Raw genomic sequence first — 27,314 nt, forward strand, 5'->3', positions numbered from 1 at the left:
AAAATTGAAGTCATTTTTAAGGTGGCAGATAAAAAAGACTATTGTTTTTCATATATCTAAACTTTATTAGATACTTTACTTCACATTCTAAATAAAATTAATTATTCTAAATCCGTTTTTAAATCATTGAAATTAATTTTTTTGAATATTAATATTATTTTTTACTAAAATCTACACATACAACAAAGGCAAAAATAAATGTTGGTAATTGGTCATAAATTAGTTTTTTAGTCATAATTGGTGATTAAATAAAGCTTCAAAATTCAAACACGTTAATTTCCTTCCCTCCCTACCATTCAAATGTAAATATTTGGGATAACTAAAAAAAATAAAAAAATAGCCCGCCCCTGAGGCTCATTTTCTAGTCTTGTCTCAATCTCCCGTTGGCCATTGTAATTGAACTCCATTCTCATTTCTCAGTTGAGGTATTCACTTTCTCTACTTTCATTTCCTCGTCTCACCGTTTTATTTTCCATTTCGTTATTCTCAATTCGTACGCTCCTCTTCACATTCACTGTGCTTAGGGTTTTGCTTCACCCACGCCACTTTCTCTTTGCTCGCACCGTGACGGTGTCACCATCTCACATTCGAATTTTCTGTACAAGCTCAGTGTCTTTTATCGTTAGATATGGAAACAGATGAGCCATGTCGAGTGGTCCCTTTTCAGCTTCAATTCGATAAACCCCTTGCTTCTCAGGTATTCTGCATTTCCCCATTCCCTTATGTTACCGTTAAATTTGATGTCGTTTTTAACCGTTTGTTTGGTTTTGTCAATGAATTTTTAATAACAGGTTAAAATCGCCGAGTGGAATCCTGAGAAGGATTTGCTTGCTATGGTTTCTGATGACTCTAAGATCATGCTCCATCGTTTCAATTGGCAACGCTTGTGGACCATAACTCCAGGTCTCTCTCTCTTGTTAATTTTCAATTTATTTATGTATTTATTCTTACATTTTTGAATTGATGGAAAAATTGCTTATATTTGAGCATGCGATGTTTTTAATATTCTAGTTTCTAATTTGGATTTTGAAGTCATGACTCATGGTTTTGTAGAAACCATTGATATGAGAAAAGCATAGAAAAATATAGTTTGAAAGTTGTATTGATAATGAGAATTGTGATCACATCAGGTTTCAACAAGGCTTATATAGCCAATGAGAATGGCTAACAAATGTAACTAACTAATTAACAAGTGTAACCAGCTACTTTATCCAACAAATATTGCTATGATTTATGTGCTCGGCTATTGACCGGATTTCTCTTTTCATGCAGGAAGATGCGTAACGTCCTTGTGTTGGCGTCCTGATGGCAAGGCAATTGCTGTGGGGCTTGATGACGGGACATTGTCACTGTATGATGTTGAAGTGGGTAGTGGTTTTATTTTCTCAAGATGAATATTTTTAGTCATCTGTTCTTGATAACCATTTATATTGTCCAAATTATGAGTTAATAAATGTTGTATTTTGTACCATGCTCGGGAAATTTAAAGGGAAACAAGTATTTTTGGAGTTTTTAAGAGATCATAGACTGACTATTAATTCTGAGGTACACCAATGTAAACAAGCTATTGCTGTGTACTTTTACTATTATAATAGTATTATTGGAAATCTATACTAGCCATATTTGTGGACCAAAGGTTCTACTTGATCATTTGCTTTTATATTGATGATAAGAAATTTGCCTGTCTAGCAAGTAACAAATAAGCAATATGATATTTTTCCATCTAAGGAAGGAATATCAGTAAAAATCCAACAATGTTACTTGAACAAACTTGCTTTTCCATCAAAGGGGAGCCTTGACGCAAAGGTTGGAATGGTTTCTGTGTGATTGGGAGGTCGCATGTTCAAATCATTGAATCAGTCTCTTGCAAATGCAATGCAGGGGTTGGGTACAACAGATCTGCAATTGGTCTGATGACTGTGGACCCCACCATGAGAATATCTTCATAGCACTAGGTTGCCATTTTTTCCCAGGAAGATGAGACAGTCTTAGACTCTAGGAAATGTATTTATGTGATAGAAAAAGCGGAACCGTTCCTTTTTCTTTTGGTCAGTTTGTGGGTAGGGTTTATGGTTGATTTTCCTTTAATTTTTTGTGACATACCTAATTGCTGACTTTTTCTATTTGACAGAACGGGAAGTTGTTGAGAAGCTTAAAAACACACTGTGCTTCCATCATATGTCTCAACTGGGAGGAGGACAGTCACCTAATTACAGTATGCTTCTTGCTGTCCGATGGCTATTTTTTATGATTAGTTTGGTTGATAAAATTGATTAACGGAATGTCTTGAAGATACTTACAATCTACTAAAATAAGATTTCTTTGTTAATATGTGCCTTGATCTTGCAAAATTCAAGTGACACGTGATGCTTAACCATGCGTTAAACTATGAATATCAAATTCTTCTTCTTATGTGAAGGGGTTGTGTATTACTAACATTGACTGGATGCACATACTTGTTTTCTTTCTACTGTTCTGATTTTCCCTCCCTTTCTTACAGGATGACCATGGTCACACTTCAAAGTACGAAGATAGAACCTCCCGTTTCTTTCCTCCCGCTCCAAAAGTTCCTCGAATGCCAGGATTGGTATCTGGGGATAATGGCTTCATGGATGATGGTGAAGATTCATTTCAGGAGCTGTCAAATTCTTCTCACCAACGATTCAACGTCTTATGTAGTGGAGACAAAGATGGGAATATATGTTTTAGTATATTTGGCATCTTCCCTATAGGGAAAACTGTAAGTCTTTGCCATAGAAGGTAGCATTTTCATGAATAAATTGCCAAGGTGTGATGTGGAATACCATCCTCACCTTTGGGTTTGTATTAGTTGATACAATTTGAACAATTTGATGTTACTTAGAAAAAGAATCTCTGAAGAACCACTGAGTTGCACATCGAGTGGTATTTCAATATCAGAATGCTTAAGATTTAATTGTGGTTAAATTTCCAGCCATAATTAGTATTTGATTGGTGGACTAACTAATGATGCTCTCTTAATTAGTTTAATGCAGTAAATGCGGTAACTATTGTGGTGCTGTTGATTTGATGTAGATCTAAACCTTGTAACATACCCTTCCTGCTCATATGTTTTTCCTTATTGGTTTTGTGTGCTTATCAATGAAATTATCCCTCTCTGGTTCTTTATTCCCTTTATTTTCTTTTTGTTTAACGTGCTTCTCAATTTCCTTTTTTTTCACTTAATGTTAATAAATTCTTGTGCCTGTTGGTGTTTCAGAACATACACAACCTCACTTTTCCTACTTCTAGTGATGGTGCAGAAAGAACTAAAAGACTATTGAATGCTTCTATACACAAGGTATATTCTCCTTTTATTGACTAGCATACTTCATCAGAGGATCCCCTTCCCCTCAGTTGGGGACTGAATTAAAAAATCACCAAACAGTAGTTTGATGTTTGAAATTAATTAGTAGGATTTATTACATACGAATGAATATTTTCAACATAGAAAATATGAGAGAAGGAGCAAACTGAAAGCAGTAGAATGAACTACCTCAAGGATGACATATTATATTCTACTCTGTTCGAAGTTCTGCCAAAAGATTAATGAACGATTGGACCCGATGTTTATGGTAATACTCAGTTCAATAGTGAAGTATCTGTTGTACTGTTATTATGCTCATAGGCTGTGTAATGTAATGTAATTTAACTTGCCATGCTATCATCTTAGCTACAAGGGGCCACTTCCAATGATAGTAAGAAGAGGAAAAGTCCTGGCTGCAAGGGGTCACTTCCTTCATAACAGACAACTCAGTTTCATATTCACTACTTGCCTCTTCCACATTCCAAATCCCCCTATTTAACTATCAACCAGTGCCATTTAATATCAGCTGCTACAACTTGCAACTGACTGTAACTGCTATATCGGAAATTAAAACCATCTGCCCCAGTTTCTAACTGACTTTAATAACTGAATTACAAGTTGGTCCTCCTGGAGTACACTTTCCAGACCTTGCCTCTTTAATTGCACTCAGGCCTACATGCCATGAGCCAAAATAAAAAATTTAAGCTATTGTTGGAAGGAAGATGATTTTAAATCACATTCCTGACACGCCCCATCATGCAAGAGCCTTTCGGACTTGAAGTATGGGCAAATACATCGACTCACTTAACTTACACTGTAACTCAACATTTTATTAGTTATAAAGGAGGCGACAAAGATCAAACTCTAGACCACTCGCTCACAGAAGTTCTCATAACATGCTATAAATCAATTCTTTCAAAAGCTCCAATTGATATATATGAATGCAGTCAATGCACATACATGTCTAGCAATGCCCTAGTAGTTTATAGTTGTTGAAGCTGATATTTTTACATGTCACTAGGTTGCTTTATCAAAAGATCTTTGTCGTTTGATAGTCATGTGCTCAGGAGACCTTGTTGATGATTTGGGAGAAATTCACATGGCTGGGCATAATGAACATGGTTTGCATTGCTTAGCCATGAACACAGCTATATTTTGGAATAGGTAAACAATCTTTGAGAAATGGGATATTCTATTATATTCTTTCAAGATGCATCTTTCTTTTTTCTTTGCAAAATATAAAACCTTTTGTCTGTGAGACAAATGCAAATGAAAATTGCGTGGTCATTTTTTATAATGGACATTCCTTCTGCCTCTTACTTCGGCAATTTGGTTCCCTCTATGTAAGTACAGGAAAAATGAGCTCCATCAGGTAGCTCAGCAAGCTTCTAACATTGAGGATTTGACTGAGGTTGTTAGGGCATCATTATCAGTCATGTCTAGGCAGTGGTCTGATGCCATGCACACATATCAGGAGAAGTTCAGCTCTTTGTCTACTCTGATTATGGATCACGGTAACTTAAAAACCTGTGTATATATATACATTTTGTTATATCCTTATAAAGTTTGAGAAACGAAAGAAAATGAAGAGAGAATTTTGAAAATTCTGAAGATGTGAACATGTATTAACTGAATCAAGCAATGTGATACATGCTATTTATACTATAGTCTAATGATTCTAGAAACACAGATAACTAGCAGAAACTAACTATTAAATAACATAACTGAACTAGCGATCCACATAACTGAAAGACAAGCCAGATTACTCTAATACACTAACTGTGACAGTGTTCTGAGTCATAGTGGAGAAGTATGCGTGCTTCACATATAATACTATCATATCCTTTAGTTAATTTGTTTCTCTCATTAATGACTAGGTCTTGATTCCTCTCCCCAAGAAGAGTTTATGAGCCTTTTAGGCGGTGCAAGGACTAGTCCACCAGTTCATCAATTTCTTGTTAACACTCTTGGTGAAGTGGTATGCAAACAGCCTTATCTATCTTGTCACGTGTTTGTTTATTCATGAATAGCTTATGAATGTAGTTTTCAGCCAGCAAGTTTATTACTTTACAGGGTGTCAAGCGCATTTCAAAGGTTCTTTGCGGTGCTGGCAAAGAACTTCAACGTATTGTCTTGGAGCACCTCCAGGTACAACATTGTACTGTCCCATGTGAACAATATTTACAAAACAGGAGTAAAATGCGTTACATTTTGAAATCATGTATTTTGAAAGTTCATGTCAGATAACTTCTTGCTGCATAATCTCACAGGCTTTTTGACAAGATCAACACAGACTGTGTCAAGGTCTTTTTTTTGTGTGACTTTTCTTCAAACCACATTGGTAGGTTTGAGCTAGGTCATTGTTTCACTCAATGGCAGATCTAGTATATTGGTATGGGGGCTCTTGCCCCCACAAAGGAATTCTTTTTACATACAAATGTCTAAATTTTTTTTGTTTTACCCTATAAAAAAATAGTTCTTACCACTATAAAATATTTCTTTTAACAAAATAAATGTAGAAAAATTATAAGAGACTTGTAACAATTTTATCATGGATCCTTCTAATTTTATCAAGCCTTTAACACTAAACACTTACAATAATATAAAATGTCATATCTTAAAAAGGAAAAACCGTCCTACATATTATAGACTATTTTGGGGTGTTTTAGTGTCATAAAATTCTATTTTGTAAATACTTAATATTTTTCTTTTTAAAACATATTATAGATTACTTTCTTGCCCCCGTTATATAGAGTTTCTGGATTCGTCACTGGTTTCACTCCTGCCATGTAATAATAAAGTAGGCTGATATGCTCCTAGCATAATGGTTTGGGGCATCGGAGGCTGTTGTCCTGTGGTTATCTTGAAGGGGCTGAAGTTCAATATATTGCCGAACAATTGGAATTATAATTCTAAAGCTAAATTCAAGCTTTGTTGTCATAAAGAAGTCTCAATATGATTTTTTTTAATCTTTGGCTGCTTCCTTTAATAACAACATTGTGCAGTGTACAAACATGAGATAAGAAACCAAAGGATGCATGATAGTGTATTGCATTAATTGTTAAGAGATCTAAAACCATTTATGTACACTAGGATGATCGGGTCTTCCATTCTTGACATGACAGTAGAACTTCATTTGCTCTTTACTCAAATTATTTGTACAAACTCCAGTCTTATTTATTAAACTTTAAATTATGTATTTGTCAGCCCGCTGCAGAAGTTATTGGATTCAGAATGGGAGAACTAAGAGGGCTTTCAAGATGGCGTGCACGATATCATGGCATTGGCTTGGATGAACCACTCATTAGCAATGCAACAGAAAAGGCTGGTATGCTACTTGTACAAGTTGAACGATTTATGAGGGTTCTTTCATCTGTCTTGCAGCAGGTGTGCCTTTGAAATGGATCTTACAATGTTTAGCTTTATTATTTCTGATGTATGATCTGTTACTAATACGATTTATTGTAGTCTCGTTTTTAAAATTGTTATCAGCTATATATTCTTATAAAGTTGCAATAAATATAAATTATGTATATAGTTCTGCAACCAAAGTATAGTAACTGACTGGTCATAAAAAAAAATGTCATCAGAAAAAAATAACTGACTAATAAAAAATAATGAAAAGGAGAAATTTAGAGAAAACACTGGAAAAAATATGACAAATATCAACGTTTCAATTAGCCGTCAAATCTAATTTGAGTTTCATATTCTTGCCAAACTTACCAAAAGATTTCTAAACTTACTAAGACATGTAAACCAGCTTAACTTTCAACTGCTTCTTTGGGTATCTGGTGAAACCACAAAAATATGTCTTGAAAAGTTTGTACCAACTCTTGGCTTTTTTGTAATCAAATGTGATTCTAGGAGGAAACAAATACCATATAATACAACTATTCCTTTGCTAAATTGAGCACTCTGAGGTAATATATATCTTGATTAAAACAAATCCCCATAATATGTTATTCCATCTCTAATTTAATAAAGTTCTTCAGTCATTGTTACTTTAAGTTTGTAAACTATTGATGAAATTGTAACATTTAAACAATCAGTTTGAAACCAATTCCTGAACAGGCTATTACAAATTTACATCTTAACTGATCAGATCCTCATTAATGCACTATCACATTTGGCATCACCTTTCAGTCCACACAATAATTTTTTTCACTGAAAATGTGCTGAGTAAATAAACTATCCAAACCAAAATAAACAGAAGTTCTTAACCAATTAATTTTTTTGTGTGAATAAATGTTTATTGCTTTATTTTTGTTTGTATTTGAATAATTCATTGTAGGTATTTTATCATACCTATAACTTTTATTTCTTGTTTTTCCATCAAGTTAGAACAATATTTTTTAGGTGGATGAAAAGTCATCTCTAAAATGTTGTACTTGATCTCATTTTCTCTGCTGTTTGTTTTTTCTTTGAATTTGATACTTTTTCTCATGTATGGTTAAGTAACTAGCATATTCTAATATCAAAGAGATAATGCCTGATGAGAAGCTTGTAATTGGCTTCTTTTGACACTAATAAGAACACATATTCTGACATGATTTTCTTAACAAAATTTCAAAAGATGTAGATGTCTACATTCTTGCAAAAGCCTGTTCTGTTTGTTAATTTTTGTTTGTTTGGTTTCTCACATATCCTCTACCAGTATTCAAACTTCTTCAACTGGCTATTAAAGTGTATAAAATTACTCATGTCAGAACCAAGCGACCAGCTTCTACCATATAACAGGTTTGTCTAAGCATTCCTTATTTTTGGATTGTAAAGGGTGTTATTTCTCTTACTTCGTTTTGGTTTTGGCAGTGAACTTGTTATTATATTTCTGAAGTTTCTGTATGAACAAGATCCAGTTAAGCAACTGCTGGAAATATCAGAAGCAGATTATGATGTTGAAATTGATTTGTAAGTTTTTTTGTCTAATCCCTATGCATTTGATATTTATCCAAATTTATTGTCATGAACTGTACATTCTCGTCATATCTTTACTGTGGTGTTGGCTCAACCATAGGTTGCACAACTATTATATAGCTTAGGATGTTATTGACACTTAACACATGACTCAAGGAACTGAGATTTGAATTAAGCGGCAATTTGAAGTTATATAATCCTGTCAAAAAAGTTATATCATATTGATTTTTAATTTTCCAACCAAACCAGGTCTTTGTGACATAAAGTAAGTGTACAATATAAAAAGGATGATTCCAACTTGTAAATCTTCCCAAATTTTAATAAAATACATTCCAAAATCTAAAAGAACCAATTTACGAAGGATGTATACCCATGAGATGCATTTACAGTAAGTGATGGAATGCAATACAGATATATCGACTTGATTTATAATAGAGGATTTGTATTGGTATGAATTTTTTACTTTATTATCATTTCAAATACAACTTTACCATAATCTTCAGGGAGACAGCGGAAAGAGTTAGAGAATTAGTTCAGTTTGGGGGTTTTTCTGACACTGAATATCTAAGGAGAACTTTGGCTAAAGAATTTCAACAGTTGGAGTTAAGGTATATCTATGTTCTTTTATCCTTTCTAGTTAGATAAGGCTTTTTAGTTGTTAGTTTTTCCCTTTAAATGTGCTCACCAACCAAGTTAACGATGATAATATGTAAATTATTATGAACTGATTACAAAAATCTTGAGAAAATTTCTTGCATAAAACTATATGTTCTCATTTTGTCTAGAAGGCTTATTCCATAATTGGAAGGAAAACAAAATTATTCTCAGTTCTTTTACCTCGATAGTGTTGGTAAAGATAAACTCCAAAACATTGTACTCTACCAGTTTAGATGCTGAACCTGAAAGTATGCCATCTTAAATTAGTACCCATGAAACAAGTTTCTTTTCCTGTTTAGAAAACAATTTTCCTAAAAAATCTGCCAATTATCGATCAAAAGAAAAGATAATAAAAGTCAGGTCTTCTAAATCCCAAAGATATTTTTTTTCACATTGTTCTAGTTATATCTATTGATTTTTTCAGATTTATTGACTTTATTGTACTTCAGCTTTAAAGAGGCCTTTCAAATGCCTTTTACGACAATCTCTAGAAAGATACTTTGTGAGGATTTATTACCTCTGTTTCCTCTTCCGTCTTTGCCAAAAGCATCAACGTTGATGCAAATTCCCACTTCAATATCATATTATGAGGTATTTATCACATATTTACCATTTTTGCTAGTTTTTAATATTCTAGTCTAGGGAATAAGAGGCCTTATTGTGTTATATATTTAGATAATTATTTGAGCTTGATATCAGTTTGTTTCAGATTCTATTAACATGTTTTATACTTATTTTCTTTCTATAGGATTCCTCCAGTAGTTCTTCGTCACCTTTCACTGGTCAACATCAAGTTATTGATTACATATCTTTTCAAGTACCTGATGAGTCTTTCTCAGATATTGTAAATTGTATATGCATAGTTAGAGGATTTATGAATGACTCAGACTGTCTAAAGAAGGGGTATAGCACTATGGAAGCTGTGCTGTTATGTGTTCCCGTTGATTATCAGTGTGTAGATCTGTCATTATATAAGGTAAAATCCATGAAAGTTAGAAACATTCCAAACCTTTCTACTCCAGATTTTCAACATGACAGAAAATCTTAATATTTGCTATTTTAAAAATGTGTTGTTTGATACAGGATAGTCAAATTGTCTTGCTACTAAACAAAGCTACTAATTCATCAGAAAATGCTGGAGATGGTTGTATGATAATTCTGCAAGCAAGTGATCTCCCATTTGTCTCTATATCAAGATCTGCATATATACACGTTTGGAGGTTACAAGAACTGAAGGCAAGTCATACTACATCTATTGTTTTCATTGTTTATGTCATATCAGTTATGATCTCTGTTGCAATCTTTTCTATAAATTGTCTATCCATAGAAGTTCAAGTTCATTGAAGTTAAAATTATAAACTCAAAGTACATCTTATGCTCGTGTTCCTGTGCTTGTGAGTTATGATGCTTTGTATATCTGGGGTCTTATTTTTTCCTTTACATTTTGATCAACCTTATAGAATATTTACCATGAAGCCCAGCCTTGGTATATGTACCCAATAGTAAATGAAATTTGGAAAGAGGATTAGAAAATCAGTGCAGTAATCATCTATAAAGTGAAAGAAAACTTGTAAAAATTTAACGTGTAGGTACACTGCACACAATTCTTTGTTGTACAGAAATTGCAATTGAGCAAACCTAGGGAGCAATTGTGATACTCCCGGAAGAAAAACAACACATTCCGCTCTCTTCTGTATAGTTTTTCTGCTCATAAATATGCCAGAAGGAATTAACGAAAGAGAGTAAACAAGAAACTAATAATTTGATCCTCATTCATGTCATTATTTTCCTAAATTATGCCTGTCAAGAGTTTGAGTCCCGTAAGTTTAAACTGTTATGGCTCATGAATAGCTCTTATCATTACAACCTCATTAACCTTGTTTAATGTTAACTATCCTATTTGCTTTGATAGTTTCAAATAGTTAATGATAACGACAGAACAATGTTATGCAAGACGTGGCATATCAATTTAGAATAGGTGTCCTAGCAGACTTCACTATTTACTCTGCTGAGAGGAAGTAGTGAAATAATTGATTGTGACATAAATACAAAATTTCAGATATTTGACTACAATGATAGAATGCTGCCAAACCGACTGATTGGTATTTCAAGAACTGCATTTGATTATTTTGAAAAAGTATTATTTTTTATTTCCCCGCTTGAAACTACCACTAATTAACGTCAGTATTTATGTTATTCTATTTAGTAAATTCCGCTTAAGTCAATTACTTTTATGATATCTTACTTTTGAAGCTACATATAATTTCTGTGTTCCATTAGTCATATATTTTTGTAATTATGTTCACGTAGGATTCTGTCGCTTACCTGCACATAGAGGACGAGAAAGCTCGCACCATCCCACATAGTGTGATTGCTCCCTTGGCAGTTAGTGGTAAGTACACTCTTTCTGGCCTAAATGCACCAAAAAATTTATGAGAACATCCTCCAAGCTGAAGTTCCTCAAATAACAAACAAATAAATAGCTTATACCATGTGAATCATGATGATACTTAAAAATCACACAATATCTGCACACATTTAATTTAATGTAAAGAATGTATTTGGTTTATGAACTATTGTCATAGTCTAGTGTTCAGTCTTTATTTTTCGTTCAGCTTAGTGCAATACTGAGGATACAGGGCGTAATGCATGCAAGAACTCCTGTATTCCAATATTGGAATGATTAAGAAAAATTTAATAAATGTCAGGGAGAATGATTTTATCTAGCTAGTTTTTGGTTACAAATTTACAATTTGTCAATGTTTCGGAGGCACATAAGTTTTGATGTATTAGAATTGTAATTGATGTGGGTTTTGGTATATCTCTCAGTATAAGCCATTCAAGTGGTTAACACTGTCTCAATTGTTGTTACTTATGTCTTGCTAACAGCTTCAAGAGGCGTGGCTTGTGTATTTGCTGCCAGAAAGCGTGCCTTGGTTTACATTTTGGAGGAAGATGAAGATGAGGTCTCAGATGCAGAATGATTCCCATCTGAATTTCTGTTTGTTTGCCTTTAGTTTGTATTTTATTTAGTTTTTTGGGAGAAGGGAGGGGTGGAATGCTTGATAATCAGTTGCCATTTTCTTATTTAGTTACTGAAATATGGTTGTAGCATGTCCATACCCTTTATTAGCGTTAAAATGAATGCACGAAATTAAATTAAACTAAAATTTCTCTAAAATATAAAATTAAACGAGTAGGTTACAAAGGTATCAAGAACAGGCGATGGATCAACAGTAATGACCTTGTGAGATGAGAGCTAGTATGTCGAATTGTTTTCTTTTTATCTCCATAGATATAAACTTGTGCTTTTGAATTTTGATACAGGGGACTCGTATATGATATTGTAAGGAAAATAAAAATAACTCGGTCTAAAATATTAGTAGCTTAACTTGGTCCAGCATGGGGATTGGTAACAAAAAGAAGAATAAGATCAATTAACACTCGGTGTTAAGCTTTTTAACACAGAACACGATCGAATTATGTAAAAATCCTTATTATCACGTCGTATATTAAATTTTAAACAATTTATACAAATGATTAGATTAGTTTATTATATAACTTTTAAATGGATATCAAAAAAATTAAATATAGTTAAAATATAAATTTTTCTTTGACATCCATTCTTCAATGCCAAACGGCCTGTATTCTACCATATTTTTGTCAATAGTTGTAGACCATCAAATATTAATGATTATAGTTTTAATTTAATTTGATTACAAGAGACTTTATTAATATTTATTTTTAGAGAAACACAGACTCAATCCTAAATCATGAACAAATTATAATAAACATGAGAGATATTTTAAAATAACTCTAATTATAAATTGATCCTAGTAAATTATAACTCTAATGTGTTTCTGAGACAAAGATGTGGTCAATGCATCTGGGACAAATTGACAAGCTAAAGTGAATCATAAAAATAAAAGACACTGTCAGAATAACCATCATTTACATAAGTCATCACTAATATGATTTATATGTGGAAAAAAGAAAAGACACCGACATTTTGTTTTTAATTTATGTATGGCCTGACCCGTTTTTTCATGTCGAACAACACCTTATGGAAGATGGTCCTAAAATAATAAACATCTTTTCTAATAAAAAATGGTTTATAACTTTTATCGATAATCATACTAGAATTTGTTGGATTTATTTATTGAAAGAAAAATCGGAAGTTGAAAAAGTTGTCAAAAGTTTCTTTAAAATGGTGCAAACTCAATACCAAATAAATATTCACGTCTTCAGTTTTAATATGTTTTTGTTAGATTTTTTTTCTTGAAAATGAGATTGCTAATCAAAGTTCTTGTGTTAATACACCCCAACAAAATGGAATTGTAGAGAGAAAAAATAGGCATACTCTTGAGGTTGCTAAAGCTTTACTATTTACAAATAAGGTTCCAAAATATTTGTGGGGTGAAGTTGCTTTAACTTCATCATATTTAATTAATCGTATTTCATTTAAAGTTTTAGATTTTCAAACCCTTCTTGATGTTTTTTCGAAGTTGCTTTCCTTTGACTTGTGTCTCTGTTGATCTGCCACAAAAAGTTTTTAGTTGGACTACTTTTTTTCATGAATATAAACAACTTGGCAAACTCGAGCTGAAGTAGCAATGTTGATTTACAAGGAAGGGGAGTTTGAATTGTAAATATTTAAAAATTCCTGAAATAAACTCAAGTTTTAACTCAAGAATGATCTTGGTTAATAAAACAGAAAACAAAGAACGTTCTTGGTTTTTATTATAAAACGGAGAACGTTCTTGGTTAGCTTACAAAACAGAAAACCAGTTTGTGTTTTATCTTAGTTAATAAATCAAACTTAATAAATAAAGAGATAAGATAGAGAATACCACACAAAGATATATCCTGGTTCACCCAACTCGAGCTACGTCCAGTCCTCACACTGTGAGATTTTCCACTAAGTGTTTAAAACAAAGAATCTTCTTGATTTTACAACACCTAGTTCAGATCAACCTTCATCTGTTTCAATCTCTATTACTTTCCACCCAGAAAGTAAATGCAACACCTATCTAACTTTGATAGGATTTAATACAATCTAAACAAACTATAATAAAACTCTTATAGTTTGAGTTTTTACAATAAGATTGTTTTTGATAGAATCTGAGATTTCTCAACTCTTGTTTGAGATTTGTTTCTTTACAAAGAAATCAGTAGTAATCACGCAATCTGATGTTGGAATTTAGAACTGCTTCTTCTTTGTGAAAATTGAGAACTTCAAGTATGTGAGTGTGAATGACTATGGGAATTGACAACACTTGAATTCCTTGCTTAATTTCTGGATATTGGCCTTCCTTTTATAGGCGTTTATAAGCAATTAATAAGGGTCAAAAAGAGTTGTTGGTAGTGCTCTGTTACTTTTGACCAAAACCAATATATGAGAATAAAAATAATCCAGCTTTTGAATAATTTGAAACTAATTTGACTGAGTCTGTTACAGCATTGCTTAATCAGTTTTGTCTTCTAGTTTAAGGGCCTTTGAAGCTTCTCACTTAATCTTTGATGCTACAACTTCGATCTGGAGCCTTTAATCTAGCCAAAATAGTTTGGAGAAAGATCTAAGCCATTGCAGAAGTAAACAGAATACTGCTGTAATTATGCAGAAAACGGAGATTGATTATCAATCTTGATCTATCAATTTGATCTTTCTGGAGATTTGATGATCAATCTGGAGTTCCTGTTTTGATCTTTCTGGATGTCTTTGTAATGTCTTAACATATATCAAGGTTGATCGAACTTTCTTGACAGTTTGATTTAAGTGGTTTCAAACTGTTTCAACTGGTTTGTTTCGAGTCCTTTTATTTTAATGATTCGAGAACCTTCTCGTACTGAGATGAATCCTATTTGTTCCTTGCCATGTACTGATGATATTCGTATAAAATTCAGAAGCAAAGGCTTTGTTAAATTGATGGAGATTGATTGGTCAAGATGCTATGATGATCATCTTTGAAACTGAAGATCATTCTCTGTTTTTGTCCAGAATGTTCTTGTTACAGTTTTGAACTGTTTTTCTTTACTTTGCTTGATTCTGTTCTTTAATTAAATTCACTCAAAAGCACAAGTTAAATTAACATAACATTTTAGAATCATAATTAACTATCTTAATTAACCTTTGTTTATTTTCATCAAAACTTTAAATATAGAGTTTGTTTCAACACGAGACACCAGCAATAAATCGTGTTTTTACTGGCTACTCTCCAACTCAAAAGGGGTATAAGTGTTTTGAACCAAAATCAAAAATAATTTTTGTAACCATGGATGTTACTTTTGTTAAAATCAACCATTTTTTTATTGACGTTCATCTTTAGGGAATTTTTTTAAGGAAGATTCATCTTTTGCTTTTGAAAACATCATCACTTTTGGTGATATAGTATTGTCACAAAATTCTAAGACATATATTAATACACCAAAAGAAAATGCCCAAAAATCCATATTGGAACTCAATCCACTTATGAATGAGGTTCCTAAAAATTTAGGGGCGACAATTTCAAATCAAAATCACAATGAACAAATTCTTGATCTAGCTAATAATGAAAGACCACCTGATACGCCACAACATAATGACTTAGATAAATAGACATAAAGCAGGTTTACTACCATTAATTCTACTCGGAAGGAAAATATCTTTGAAAGTAGAAACCATAAATAGATAAAGGAATGACTCATTCTCCGACTCTTCCAAGATTATGAACTAATAGATAATCCACTACATCATCCTGATATAAATAAGTCTTCTTCTCATGTTGAGTATCCCGATATAGACTTTCCTATTGCAATTAGGAAACTTGTTAGATCATGTGTTAAACATCATTTGTCTAATTATGTGTCATATTCAAAATTGTCTTCTTCATTTTATGCGTTTACCTCTTAGTTGTCTGTTGTAGAAATTTCAACAAATTTATAAAAGGCTTTAAAAATTCCAAAATTAAAGGAAACTGTTCTTGAGGAAATGAGAGCTCTTGAGAACAATTAAACTTGTAGAGTCATGGCTTTACCTACAAGAAATAGCTTTACCTACAAGAAATAATATTGTTGGTTGTAAATGGGTATTTACTGTGAAATATAATTATGATAACACAATTGAAAGATGTAAGACATGCTTGGTTGCTAAAGGGTTTACTCATACACATGACATTGATTACTCAAAGATTTTTGCTCCTATTGTCAAATTAAACACTATTAGAGTTCAATTATCCTTGACGATTAATTTAGATTGGTCTCTTAACCAACTTGATGTAAAAAAAATGCTTTTCTGAATGGTGGTTTGGAGGAGGAAGCATACATGGATAGCCCTCTTGGCTTTGAAGACAAGTTTGGTTCAAATGTGTGCAAACTACAAAAATTCCTTTATGGTCTCAAGCAATTCCCAAGGGCTTGGTTTGAAAAATTCACTTAGTCGATTAAAAGACAAAGATATATGCAAGGACAATCATACCATACTCTATTCATGAAGTTCTCTAATGTTGGTAAGATTGCAATTCTAATTATATATGTAGATGATATTATTCTCACAGGAGATGACATTGTTGAGGTGGACAAATTGAAGAAAAATTTGGCAAAAGAGTTTGATATCAAAGATTTAAGTGCGCTTAAATATTTTCTTGGTATGGAAGTTGCTCGCTCAAAGAAGGGAATTGTTGTTTCTCAAAGAAAATACATCCTCAATCTATTGGAGGAAACTGAGATGTGTGGGTGTAGACAAGCAAATACTCCTATGGAATTAAATGCTAAACTTTGGGAGAAAGACAACTTTTCTGTTGATATTGGAAGATACTAGAGGTTGGTTGGCAAACTTATTTATCTAGTCCACACTAGAACTAACATCACTTTCTTTGTGAGTGTTGTAAGCCAATTCATTCACTCTTCCTATAAAGAACATCTGGAGACTGTTTATTAGATCTTAAGGTACTTGAAATCCAATCCTAGAAAGAATTTGTACTTCAAAAAAACCAATGAGAGAGAAACCTTTATATTTACAGATGATGATTGAGCATGATTAGTTACTGATAGAAAATCCACTCTGGATATTGTGCCTATGTTTGGAGAAATTTTAGTCGCTTGGAGAAGTAAGAAACAAGATGTTGTTGCTTGAAGTAGTGCAGAAGCCGAATTCAGAGCAATGACTCAACTCTCAAAAAATATGTGAACTTTGTGAATTCGTAAACTCTTGGAAGAATTGAAAATGAAAATTGATTTACCTTTAAAACTATTTTGTGATCGCAAAACAACAATAAATATAGCTCACAACTTTGTGCAACGTGATAGAACCAAACACATTGAGATTGGTCGCCACTTCATAAAAGTAAAAATTTATGCTGAAATTATATGTCTGCCGTTTGTGACTTCTAATTAGCAAATTGTTGATATCTTGACAAAAAGTTTGGCAATACCTAATTTTGAGCGACTTATAGTCAAGTTGGGCATGACATATATCTATGTACCAACTTGAGGAGACATTGAAAAATCAAAGAAAATCATATTTGATTCTTTTTTATTTTATATTATTTTGTTTATTTTAATTTTATGATTTGGTCACTATTACCATTGTATTTTTTTTTCTATATAAAGAGTTTAAAGTTGTAATAATAAGATATGAAAGTATTTTACTTTCCTTTAAGTTTGAAGTCTAGAACCCCACTAGGCAGTGGAACCCTAATCAGGAGCTCTAATTACAATGTTGAAGTTGTGTGGTTTTAGATAAAAGGAGAAAATAAAATAATAAGAATTTTAATATTATTGATACTAGTTTTATGATAAATTGAACAATTTTAATATCTCTTATTATTACTAATATCTATTTATAGAGAGACATAGTCAATTTTAAATTACAAGCAAATCATAATAATAATAATGAGAGATATTTTAAAATATCTCTATAATTATAAATTAATTCTAAAAAATAATTAAAATACTTTAATATAATATAAAAGATAATATTATAAGATATTTTATAATATTATAGAAAAACCAAGTTGACGAGTTATCATCAACGTAAACCCCATGTTACAACTATGTTCAGCATTATAACAAGTCGGTTGTAGTATATATTTCTTAATAGATGGCCACAAGACTACTATCCCATGACAAGTTATGCAGTAAACAGTAGTCCAAGCACTTAACAGTTTAAATTGATAATTATCATTATACCGCACGGCAGCTGAACAAGACACAAATTAGGTTGAAAATCTAACCTACTTCAAGCAAGAAATTTACATCAGTTTAAAACGGAATTCAATGCAGCCTAGCAAATGTACTAAGATTTCAACTTTCTGGGAGTTAACGCTTAGTTAGACCTTGCAAACTTCAAGCAACAAATGACTTCAGTCCAAAACTGGCGAACTTTCGAGCCGTCACAACTTTTAGACAGTAATGCTGGGTGGAATATATCTCAAGAAGCTAGGAGACATGTTGCAGAGCCATATTCTTGCATGGGCAGGTCTCACCGCACAACTTTTTATGAATTATAGCACTGGAATCTTAATGCTAAGCCAGCATCAAATAATTTAGTCCAGGTTCCATGTCCTTGCCCAAAGTTAATGTACGAAATTTGAGCATGATGGCAACTCTTAATGTTAGGAAAGAATCCTTCCTTACTACAACCAGAAAATTACTGTGACATATCATAACAGATGACTCTATCTATCTTTACGAGTCATCTAACTCAACAAGTTGAGCCCGTCTTTCAGCAGCCTTCTTCCGAACAAAAATACCCCATCTCAAAGCTGCCTTAAGCTTGAGCCAGCCCACAACAGCTTTGCCTGAGGAACGGTTTGGCTCATCATCAAAATTGTAGCTCGTGTGATTTGAAGGCATGTATGTAGATGTATTAGGGTACCCTTCTTCGTGAGCATTGAAGGAAGCATGTGCATGACCTCCCATGTTAAAAATACGGAGCAGATGCTGCATATCTTCATTTTCTAGCATCTCATGACTTCTAATTCGGATTTCTTCCTCCGGGAACAAGTCTTCAACTCCTCTGTAAGTAGAATTCGAAATGCTGGCAGTCTGGAACCCATGTGTAGCCGTTTGTGGCAGACCATGAGTCAACCCATTTTCATTTCTTTGAAGTTGAGCTTGGTGGGGAACACTCATCAACTGGCTTTGTAGTGAAAATGCATTATCATCAAATTGGATGGAAGAATTAAGATTAGCATTCTGTGATGGCAATGGGAATCTGGTAGTTGTACCATCATGATAAACTGCAGACATATATATAATCAGCAATCAAAAAATTATCGTGGGCTCACCATTTTAAAACGGAAAAAATTTATTGAGTGAAACAATCTGCAGATTGACATGGATTTAGAGCAGGTCACTATTTGTCTAGGGATGCTGTCATTCTCTTTTACTGACACTCACCAAATGGGTTAAATTTTTCACCATGTGAAGCATCACAAACTAATTGAATCTATAATAAATTATGTCCACCATTTTAAATACCATTTGCCAGCTTTTTCAGTTTTAAAGACAGGAGAGGGTAAGTTGGGGCAGGGGTAGAATCTGTCAACTTTTAGTGAAATTGGATTTTGAATAGAAATTTTAATGGCAGCGGTGAATGTATTGAACAAAGTGGTGAAAAGAGGGAGAGAGAACAGAAGTAAAACAGCAGCGAAGAAAATAATGTAAACCAAACCAAATGAAAAACCTTTTTGCTTTTGTTGCTAATATAAGAATGTTTTACAAGGAAATATATACCTCCAACTATTGCTCCTGTTTCCATCGAAGGTTGGCCTGTATGTACTGGTTGTGGCAAACTAGGAATGGAAATCTGCTGAATTGAGTTTGAATACTCATGGGAACCCATGGGATCCTGAGGATGAAGAGTATCCAAATTTTTATCCTGATTGTAGCTTAGTAGAGACTTCCCATCATACTCAATAACATGCATCCAATTATCATAGGCTTTCTTCACCAGTGTGTCTACATAAATCTACAACAGAAACCATTGGATTTATTTAGAAAATATCATCTTTTTATTTGCATATGGCCTTGAACAGTTTATTTATTTATTTAATTTCCCTTTTTCCTTTTCTGAAAGAGCATGATTACCCACCATTACATCGTAATGCCAATAATAAGTTGTATATATACAAGTTATATCGCCCCAACTGCCTATCTTATCTATGCACATATATTCCAGAAAACAACATTAATTATGAAACCCTATGCCTAGTTAGGAATGTAAAAATAATTAGCTTCATACCACAAAAAAGAGGCCAAGAAGAAAACTAGTAACTGTATTTTGTAGCCAAGCACTAAACATTTCTATATTTAAATAGTGAAGCCAATTACGTGTATCTCTTTTAGTCGAAATCTTTCAAAATCATGAAGTGCTTGTAACAACCACCAGATTGCAGGGCAGAAACTTTCATACGTTCTCAGAAGTCAGGTTAATCATGCTATAGAACAAAGCCATCAGTATGGTCTGAATTAAAACCTAAATGCAAAATTTTCTATGCATGTGCCCTTACCTTTTGACTCTCAGAGAGGGAATCAGCTGAGTAATACTGGTCGTTAGCAATTAAGCCGCTCAATTCATAAATGTGATTGAAAACAACACCAACGTTTCTTGCATCCTCAGGATAGTATACATAAAGTTTTCCACCAAGAGCACAAGTCTTAGCATGCTCAACAAGGATATCCCACATCTTATTTGACATGCCACTCCCAAGAATCTACATAAGAAAGATAGTTAACCATTGATCAAACATCTCACCTCCTAAATGAGGGAAGAGTTAACATTAATAACTTAAATGAGTAAAAGTTTAGATTTTTACATTCCGCAATCTCTGAGGGTCTCTGATCACAAGTCTTAAGAAGTCTTCAACATTGTATATTCCTGCTTTATTTAGCCTTTTGTGAAAGGAACCATCTTTACCAATCTTCTCTAGTCTCCAAACCTCATCATGCAAGGCAGGTGGGTAGTGTTTCTTGTATACTATAGTCCAATGGAAATTTCATTAAAACGAGTCTCATAAAAGATATAACAACTATAGAAAAGTTATGAATTTACATTCTCCTCGATGATCCTTAACAGTGAAAGCTTCTGATTTGGCTTCACGGATACGCATTCCTTCACAGAAACCTGAGCCAACTTTCAGCCCCAATCTGAACTTCCTACTCCTTATCCAGCTAGAGTTGTCGGTAAATGAGAGCTCACCCAGTGTTCCTACACCCTCCTTCAGTATGACTTGCAAATCACCAGATAGAAGAGGCCTTTTTCCTTCCCGCTCTTTCACAATATGACTCTCAAACTCCTCTTCACCCCAATTATCTTCATCCTCATTATTGAAATCCCCCTCAAGAACAAAGACATCTAGTTTGGCACATGACTCTGGGCCTGACGTGACAACATGGCCTGAGTTTGCATCAACCAAAACAATATGAATGGCTGCACCTTGCTCACCCTCCACTTTCCCACCAGTAAAAAGGGGAAGGGATAGTCTGGTCTTGAAGTGCAACTGTAAATTTTTGCCATCACGGCCTTCAATGCGCTTCGGAGAAGACCTGAATTTTACTTAAAAGAGTATTAGGGAAACAAAGTCTAGATACTGCAAACAATTATGATAATATATAAGCAGAAAAAAACATCCCAATCACCAAATATAATAGATTACATAGTCATGCTTCAGTCTAAATTCACAAAAGTTGACCCATGATATAGTGCATCAAGCCAACAAATGATGAAAAGTCGGAAACCAGTAAAAGTCTATGTGCATAAAACATTTAGTTTAAAATGTACATTAATAACCCATGTAGTTTTAGATTCATCACAACTTTAAAAAAAAATGTTAGATTTATCATTGATAACTTCAATTATTATAAAAAAAAAAGAATTGGGCCAACAGGCTGACCTAGCCCATTGCGGGACAGACCACTTCGCGCAAACTAACTTTTGAATCGGAATGGATTGTGCCAAAATTAAGATTAGGCCTGAATTGTTAAATTCCCACAGATAATTTATATCTGGACCAATCAGGCCAGGCGAACGTATTGATCTTGATTCATTTTGACACCCCTGTACATTTAAACAAGCTAAGAGAACAGAGCGTGTACCTCCCATTAAGCTTGGATGGGCCTAGTTTTGCCAAAGCACGCTCCACTTCTTCACTAACCTGTCATGCATGTACAAGAAAAATAAGAAATAAGACACATTACCAAACATTAAGGGACCGTTTACTTTGTGAAAATATTTTCTGTTTTCATTTCCTAAAATGTGTGTTCATTTACCTTGATGAGAGACTCTTGAAGTAAACCATTGTCAAGGAAATATAATGAAATGCTAGTTAATGAAGATACATTTCCAAAAATAATGAAAATAAATTTTTGACTGTTTCTAGAAATGTAGACAATTGTTTACTCAAAAGCCTCTTACCTCTTACTAACCAGTAAAATTAAGACTAATTTTCGGAAATGAAAACAAGAAATGTTTTCACAAAGTAAAGAGTACCTAATATGCCAAGTAACATACATTCACTTCATTTATAGAGATGCTTGTTAAAATTACATTTGACCACACTCAGATATAAAGACCGGACATGACTACTACTAACTGCAGAAAGCCTCTCAGAGATGATAAGCAAATGCAAACGATTGGGTGATAAATTCGTATTCAATTATATCTAAGTCTCTGTACAAGTCGTGGGATATTGTTTTAGGGGCCGATTGGGTGATAAGCAAATGCAGACGATACCTTAAGGTAATACAGTCCAACAAATCAATTAAAAAATACAATAAACAGATTATCATATTAAGAATTAATACCACAATGAACTGAATTTTCTTACAACTCTGCGTAGAATAGGCTCCAGTGATGAACACAGTTTCTGCAGACTGTCTACCTTCAAGGCTTCAACAATTACACTGCAACCCAATGCTTAACAATTATTAGCATCCTCAAAGTCTCCTTCAACTATAGGAACTTGTTTTATGGAATTAATAGTAATTAATTTCACACTTATTAAAAAATTTAGTTATGTGTTTTTAATCTTCTTGCTCTCATAAAAGAAATGCATTCTAAAAAATAACCTTCATATATAGGAACTTGTATTTTTATGTAAATTTGCTTATGAGATAGAAACGAAAATAAGATAGGGTAAAAAATTGAATTAAAAAAAAAAGATTGCAATGAAGCAAAGAGTAGAAAGTAGCGAATCTGAAATGAACCTAGCCAAAGCAGGTCGTTTCCGATCAGGTTGTCCTTCTTCACCGGAAGTCGAATCCAAAGTTCGCTTCTCCCTAGCAACATCAACGTATCTACCGTGCATTATGTGAATTCCCCGTTTGGTTGCTCAGAAAAAATGAAATGAAAGAAAATAAGAATGGGCGGAGAATGGTGGAAGCTTATAAACTTGGAGTGTTGAATAAGTGGAGTTGGCGCGACTTGTGGTTCGTTTACTGAGGAGCCAAACAGGATAGGCCGAAAATAGCATGAAAAAGTAGAAAGTGGAAAAGGAAAAGATAGAAACAGTACGGAATCTGAGAAATTTCGAAGAAGCGTCTCTGAATTTTCTTTCTTTCAGGTCCCAACCAAATCTGACGCTTATTTTGTCGCACATCAAAAACAACCATCTACATTTTCAAGATGATATATTCATCGTTGGATTGAGGATCTTTTTCAAACTTCGATCATTTTACCACGTGGCCCGGGTGTGAAAAAAACTATAAGCTCATACAAAATAGCATCGTATAGGATATCAAAAATATATTTTTTAATTATAAATATAAATTTTAAGACAGAATTTTTATATTTGAATCATGTGTGTGCCTTTGGAACACATTAGTTTTTCCTATAATTAATTCATTCTTAAAATTGTCTCACAATAAGCATCTCTAAATCAAATACTTATTATTTTAAATTAATTTCTTATTTATTTTGAACTTTTATGTTTAGATGTTTCTAATATTTATTTAATATCTCATTTTTTTATATTTATATTTTATTTTATCATTAATATATTATATTTATCACATTATTCTCTATTTATTTTTCTTTTAATGTGTCTATAAAATGTTTGAGTTTTTATACATATTTTTCATTTTTTTAAGTGGTCTTTATATGTCCTTTCGTATTATAGTAACATTTGATTGATTTAGTCTAATATTTAATTCTTTAAAATACATCTCTTAAAGTTATTGAAATGTTCCGCTTTAAGAGATTCTTTAATACATCTCTTAAAGTCTTTATATTCGCACTTAAATTTATTTTAAATTAAAATATTAAATTTGTTCCTATATTTAAAATTATTGGAACATTTATTTATTGTTTATTGATAAGCAATCATTTCTCCCTGTTTTCTATATAATCAACATTCTATAATTTTAAGAAGAAAAAAAAAAAGATTGATGGACACTCAACACTCTTTAGAAACATTCAATGAAAAAAAAAAATAAAAAATAATATGATAGATATAATATAATGGATGATAATATAATAGAAAAACAAAATATTAAATGAATACATAAAAATTATTAATTAAATTTTAGGCAACATTAATTATCATGTCAACAACCTCTAATACCAAAACAAAATAAACAACAATCACTTAAAGTTTAGAAACAAAACAAGCAACCAACGCTGAAGATGTTCTAAGAAATTAATCCCCAAGTTGATTTGACATAGAGTAAATCAATCTGTTTGTTAACTTTGGGATGTTAACAGCATATGTGGCCAATTGAGTTGTAAGTAATGTCAGTGCCACATACTAAAGATCAAAACAAAATAACCGATTTTTGAAAGTCACTATTTACTTTATAAGAAAAGTTTTAGATTAGTTGTCTCAATAACTCATTAGGATAGTTTCCTTTTATAAGAAACTTTTTAGATCAAGTTGGATCAATAATTTATTAGTATCGGAGCAAGTCTCAAAATTCAAACAGTATTGACAGATCAATTACCAAAAACTCCAGCAGGTAAATTTATAATTTTAATGGATATGAGTAGACTATTTATTGGCTTTGAAGTAACTAATTTTACTATTAATGATATATTTTTACTTTATTCCATCTTTTTTTTTTATATATATTTCTTCTTCTAATAATGTGAATTTGGTTGCCCTTCGTCTTTTTTTGATAACGTGAGTTTCATTGTTGATAAATTTTGATGTAATATTTGTTAATAATGTTTTTAAGGATTAGGATGGGTGATGATATCACAGTTGTTCTATATCATGGAGGAAGTTTAGTTAGAAATAAAAGTTGCAACCTTGAATACATAAGTAGTGAAATGGATGTCCTAGTGATTGTGCTGGAAGAGTTACGGAGCAGAGGAATAATGAAGTTGCGAATTTGATCTTTATCTTTAATAAAATAATGATAATATTAATTATTGATATTGACAGTTAAAAACAATACAGTGCAAAAATTATAGTAATATTGACGAAATTTAGTGGTTGAGACCATATTATGAGATATATGCTTATTTCAAAAAATATAATGACACAGATTTGATTTTGGGATTGAGGGTTATCACCACTACAATCATATTATTCAAACAAAAATATCTGTTGGATATCGATGGAGGTATATACATCTAATTAAAGAAAATGATAAAGAGAATGATGTGAGATGTTTATGAGGAGAAATGAGAGAGAGATAAAAGTAAAATAATACATCAAGTGGATATATTAAATTTTAAAGTGTATGTTTTGTTAATAGCTGATATTATTAAATAAAAAACACTTTACTAGGTTAACATTTTAAAACTTTATCTTAAACTTATATAACAAAGTATTATTAGAAAAAGAACTCTATTAGAAGTAGGGTTGAATATGCTTTAAGAGCACTTCCAATAATGATACCTCTCATTGGTGGTTTAAGTACTCCACGTTGACACATAATTTTAAAACAATTCATTCACATATTTACTTATAATGATGTAACACTTAATAATACAATTTACCCAACATATATATATAATACAATAAGTTGTTTCACCAAACAATTATATTATATATGTAAATTGTCGTTACGTCAATCTTTTTTAATGATATAACTATTAAAAATATATTTTTGTGAATTTAAAATTATTTAAAGAAAAATATATTTAAAACTTTTAAAGAACTATCAATGAAGAAGGTGTACTTATTAATTTGGTTGGTAGGAAAAGTAAAAGACACGAAACAAAACTTGAAAGATAAGAATATATGAACAATAAAAAAAAAAGATAAAACTTTAAATAGTAATTTAAGATGAAATAAACTTCAAGAAAAAAAATAAAATATTTATTGTTCGAGATAAAATAAAGTAGAGAAGAAGATAACTCATCAAAATTTGGTGGAGGCATGTAAAAATATTGGGTTGAAGGGTATTTCTACACCACATGTATGTGAGTGTTATCCCTCGTACCCTTCCCAAGATATAGTTGTTAGAGAGAAAATGAAACGGCGATCGATTCTTTTAGAAAACTAGCCAAATATTAGAGCTATGAAGTTCTAGAAAAATAAATATATATTTGGAATATGATTACTAAAATGCAAGTGAGGCCTTCCACTTCCAGCTTCAACAGGAATGATCTGAGAAGCAAGACCTTGGAGCAGCAGATTAATTTGACAATATATATTCCTAAATACCATTATAAATGCATCTATTTTAGTTAGGCCAATACACTATTATCCACAACTAACATAATCTATTTTAGTTAATTGAGTTCCGTAATTAACTGTGACATGGCAGTTACAACAGAGTATTTCTGTTATAAATATTTGAATCCATCTATAAAGTACTACACAAGTTCACATTCAATCTAATTCTCACACTTCATTATACCTCTGTCATCTTCATCAATATATAATACCAAACCAAAAGGAAAGAGAAGAGCCTTGTGATCCAAACCATGTTTTCATCATCAACAACCAAACCGCTCCAGATTCCAAAAGACAACAAGAGTTCTCCAACTTCTTCTATAACCACAACGCTTCCGATTAATCCAACGTCTATCTATAACACCACAGTTTCCATCAAACTCGACGAAGAAAACTTCTTGATATGGCGTCAATTAGTTGAACCTATAATCAAAGGTCACATGCTTTATAAGTTCTTGACCGATCCTGCAATTGATCACAATGCAGAATCGGATAATTGCTACGAAGAGGATCAGATCCTTCTTTCTTGGATTCTCTCCACAATCTCAGAATCCATGCTCACACGAGTACTCGGATGCAAAAATTCAATGCAGTTATGGGATGAAATCAACAACTTCTTCAAGATTCGAGTACGCGCCAAGGCGAAACAACTCCAATCTCAATTACAAAACATTACCAAGATAAACACTGAATCAATCTCGGATTATCTGCTCAGAATCAAGATCCTGAAAGATACTCTGAATTTTGCGGAAAAACCGATTAACTTGCAAGAACATATCGATGCGATATTGAAGGGATTACCGGAAGAATACGACGCT

General features: G+C 32.5%; 2 protein-coding genes across 7 annotated transcripts; one reads left to right on the forward strand and one right to left on the reverse strand.

Annotated features, from left to right (window-relative positions):
• The first annotated feature begins 276 nt into the window (after window positions 1-276).
• Window positions 277-12,066, forward strand: LOC101507734 (anaphase-promoting complex subunit 4). Of its 6 annotated transcripts, none has more exons than XM_004504922.4 (20): window positions 277-425; window positions 525-697; window positions 792-903; window positions 1,273-1,364; window positions 2,132-2,215; window positions 2,501-2,740; window positions 3,239-3,319; window positions 4,347-4,489; window positions 4,679-4,839; window positions 5,203-5,303; window positions 5,399-5,473; window positions 6,533-6,712; window positions 7,980-8,062; window positions 8,135-8,233; window positions 8,743-8,847; window positions 9,346-9,487; window positions 9,645-9,872; window positions 9,980-10,132; window positions 11,207-11,288; window positions 11,786-12,066. In XM_004504922.4, the coding sequence occupies exons 2-20, from the start codon at window positions 629-631 to the stop codon at window positions 11,878-11,880; spliced, it is 2,325 nt and encodes a 774-aa protein (XP_004504979.1). In that variant the 5' UTR covers window positions 277-425; window positions 525-628; the 3' UTR covers window positions 11,881-12,066. The 6 variants fall into 6 exon arrangements, 5 of the variants coding, with proteins under 5 accessions (XP_004504979.1, XP_004504980.1, XP_004504978.1 ...); XM_004504923.4 differs by having other exon boundaries at window positions 611-697; XR_003473699.2 differs by lacking the exon at window positions 11,786-12,066 and having other exon boundaries at window positions 9,985-10,132.
• Window positions 12,067-17,928: 5,862 nt separating this feature from the next.
• Window positions 17,929-23,441, reverse strand: LOC101509425 (calmodulin-binding protein 60 D-like). Its single transcript, XM_004504927.4, has 8 exons — window positions 23,081-23,441; window positions 22,702-22,777; window positions 21,971-22,029; window positions 20,928-21,421; window positions 20,692-20,852; window positions 20,386-20,589; window positions 19,610-19,844; window positions 17,929-19,113 (listed from the first exon to the last, which is right to left on the reverse strand). The coding sequence occupies exons 1-8, from the start codon at window positions 23,179-23,181 to the stop codon at window positions 18,560-18,562; spliced, it is 1,884 nt and encodes a 627-aa protein (XP_004504984.1). The 5' UTR covers window positions 23,182-23,441; the 3' UTR covers window positions 17,929-18,559.
• Window positions 23,442-27,314: the final 3,873 nt, after the last annotated feature.

This window comes from Cicer arietinum, chromosome 6 (assembly GCF_000331145.2).
Source record: "Cicer arietinum cultivar CDC Frontier isolate Library 1 chromosome 6, Cicar.CDCFrontier_v2.0, whole genome shotgun sequence".
In the NCBI taxonomy this organism is placed as follows: domain Eukaryota; kingdom Viridiplantae; phylum Streptophyta; class Magnoliopsida; order Fabales; family Fabaceae; genus Cicer; species Cicer arietinum.

Bases quoted from the DNA above. Each gene is read 5' to 3' on its own strand.
- LOC101507734 (XM_004504922.4), top strand. From the start codon at position 629: ATGGAAACAGATGAGCCATGTCGAGTGGTCCCTTTTCAGCTTCAATTC. The intron at 698-791 runs GTATTCTGCATT...TTTTAATAACAG, and splicing joins ATAAACCCCTTGCTTCTCAG to GTTAAAATCGCCGAGTGGAA. The intron at 8,848-9,345 runs GTATATCTATGT...ATTGTACTTCAG, and splicing joins TTTCAACAGTTGGAGTTAAG to CTTTAAAGAGGCCTTTCAAA.
- LOC101509425 (XM_004504927.4), bottom strand. From the start codon at position 23,181: ATGCACGGTAGATACGTTGATGTTGCTAGGGAGAAGCGAACTTTGGAT. The intron at 22,778-23,080 runs GTTCATTTCAGA...ATTGGGTTGCAG, and splicing joins AAACGACCTGCTTTGGCTAG to TGTAATTGTTGAAGCCTTGA. The intron at 19,114-19,609 runs GTATATATTTCC...ATATGTCTGCAG, and splicing joins AACAGGAGCAATAGTTGGAG to TTTATCATGATGGTACAACT.